General features: G+C 37.5%; 1 protein-coding gene across 1 annotated transcript in view; it reads right to left on the bottom strand.

The window, feature by feature from the left end:
• The window catches only part of LOC148727650 (uncharacterized), a 3,939-nt gene extending 3,644 nt beyond the window's left edge, over positions 1–295 (bottom strand). Inside the window, exon 1 of the mRNA XM_088763080.1 lies at positions 1–295. This exon is cut by the window's left edge and continues 298 nt beyond it. Coding sequence (XP_088619206.1) covers positions 1–28 — 28 coding nt within the window. The 5' untranslated portion in view covers positions 29–295.
• Positions 296–2,061: the final 1,766 nt, after the last annotated feature.

The raw sequence follows: 2,061 nt of genomic DNA, 5'->3' as shown, positions 1-2,061 counted from the left end.
TGTGACCTATACAAGCTCGAGTACGCATGCTCCCTGAGGTAAACTGCTTGTGAAATAGATTATAATAATTTATATAATTTATGCATTAGGATCGGCACATGAAAAGTGCGGCGTCTGAATCAAAGCCGTTCCAAAGGCGAAATTCTCGGCTAAGCCAGGCGGGAAGAACGGGTGAGCCGTTCCAAATTGAAATAGCCGTTCCAAATTGATTCAGACGCCGATCTTTTCATGTACTTAATTCAAGGAATTAGGTTCGGCTCATGAAAAGATCGGCGTCTGAACCGGGCCTTAGACTGAGTTCGTTTGTATGCGCTAAGCATAACATTATAACAATCATATCTATCTCAGTCGAAGAATATGCCTGGTTGCACAGTTTTAATGAGATAGTCTGGTCTTGTTACTCTTACACGCGGAGGTTAATTTATCAGTAACCTATCGTTATTTGATATAAACAGATGCTAATGTTAGCCTTGTATTGAAGGTTCACCCTCTAGAAGTTTAAAAAAATGTTTTAAGCAGTTTTTTTATCGATCCATATTTTTAGTTTGGCGACTGGAAGATTTTGAGAAAATAGCACAGTTTACGGCAAAATGTCCACTAACCCAGCCTTTTCATCTGACATAGTGCCGAGGTTTTCCTTAAACGTTTCTCTTGCTCTTTGGTATGTGTTGTTCCATCAAGTTTATTGCTACAGTCATCAGATGTTGCCCCAACAACTTGCTGAATGGATTGATAATGGCAACAGTGGCAGAATCAAGGACGTTTGTAAGCAAATGTTTTGACTCCAGCGCATTTTGAGTCATTCATTCATTCATTCATTCATTCATTCATTCATTCTTTTATTCACACTTATTTTACTAAAAATACAACAACGAGAAAGAGAAAAAGTAGAAAAATAAAAGAAGAGAGTTCTAACTATACATGAATTTACACAAAGCAGTGGAAAGAGTCCCAGAGGCTTTTAGGAAATTACAAACTCAAAGCTTGCATGATCCTTTGGCTTGTTAATGAATGTAATTTTAGGCGATTACACTACCTTACTGTTATGGCAGGTATGCTTGACGGCGTGACTGGAAGAATGCCGGTGCTCTCATGTCTTCTGCTTCTCGTATTTATCATTGCATGAAGGGATAACGAAACGGGCTAAGTTTAAGTCTCTAAAATCATTCCTATAGTTGGAGTATGCTGGGCGACTTTCCAGTTTTTCAAGGAATCTCGTCTTTTACTTACCTAACTTATGCCCTCGTTTTGCCTGATAATTTAACGGGTGAGAGAAGGTCTGTGAACAAGCTAAAACGGGCTTTAAGTCTCTAAAATCATTCCTATAGTTGGAAGATACTGGGCGACTTTTCCTTGTTTTCAAGGAATATCGTCTTTTCCTAACGCAACTTATGCCCTCATTTTACCTGACAATGCAATAGGTAAACGAAGCTCTGTAAACAGGCTAAATATGTATATGTAAATATACATATGAATAATTGATAATCTCGTTGTTACCTTTTTCAGCTTCGTTGAAATGAAGAAGATCAGGTCCTAAAGCATTATTTATTTTAGCTCTAGTGTCATTCAGGCTTGAGGTATTTATGTCAATGCATCACTATGCTGAAGTTGTGGAGTTTTGTGTCACTTAAACCTCAGGAGGATGATAAAAACCGACAAAATCGTGATGAATTGTAGAAGGCTCGTAGCTTTGATTCCTTATTAGCTGACCTGTCCTTTCTTGATTAGTAGTTTTGTACCAAAATTAAAACATCGTTAAGTTTTAAGTTTAAGAGCTTTTCGTTTTTCTTTGTAACGGTTCAATAGGGCTGGCTGATTTACCAATCCATCTATTTCACTCAGGATCTTCTCTTAAACGTTCAAAGCATGCCGATCTTTTTTATTCATAAGCCGAAAACTAAAAACTCTGCAGTTCAGGAAGCGAATTTTTGTTCCATGACGTTATTTGTTATAATGACAGTTTTTCTTGTCAGAGATACGATTTTTTTTTATAAGTATGCCACCAACTGATGCTGGGTGCAATACTTATTTATAACATAACTAAAGCATAGCGCGCGCTCT

This window comes from Stylophora pistillata, chromosome 6 (assembly GCF_964205215.1).
Source record: "Stylophora pistillata chromosome 6, jaStyPist1.2, whole genome shotgun sequence".
Lineage (NCBI taxonomy): Eukaryota > Metazoa > Cnidaria > Anthozoa > Scleractinia > Pocilloporidae > Stylophora > Stylophora pistillata.
The sequence above is the reverse complement of the archived record's forward strand: the minus strand, read 5'-3'. Positions and strand labels throughout refer to the sequence as shown.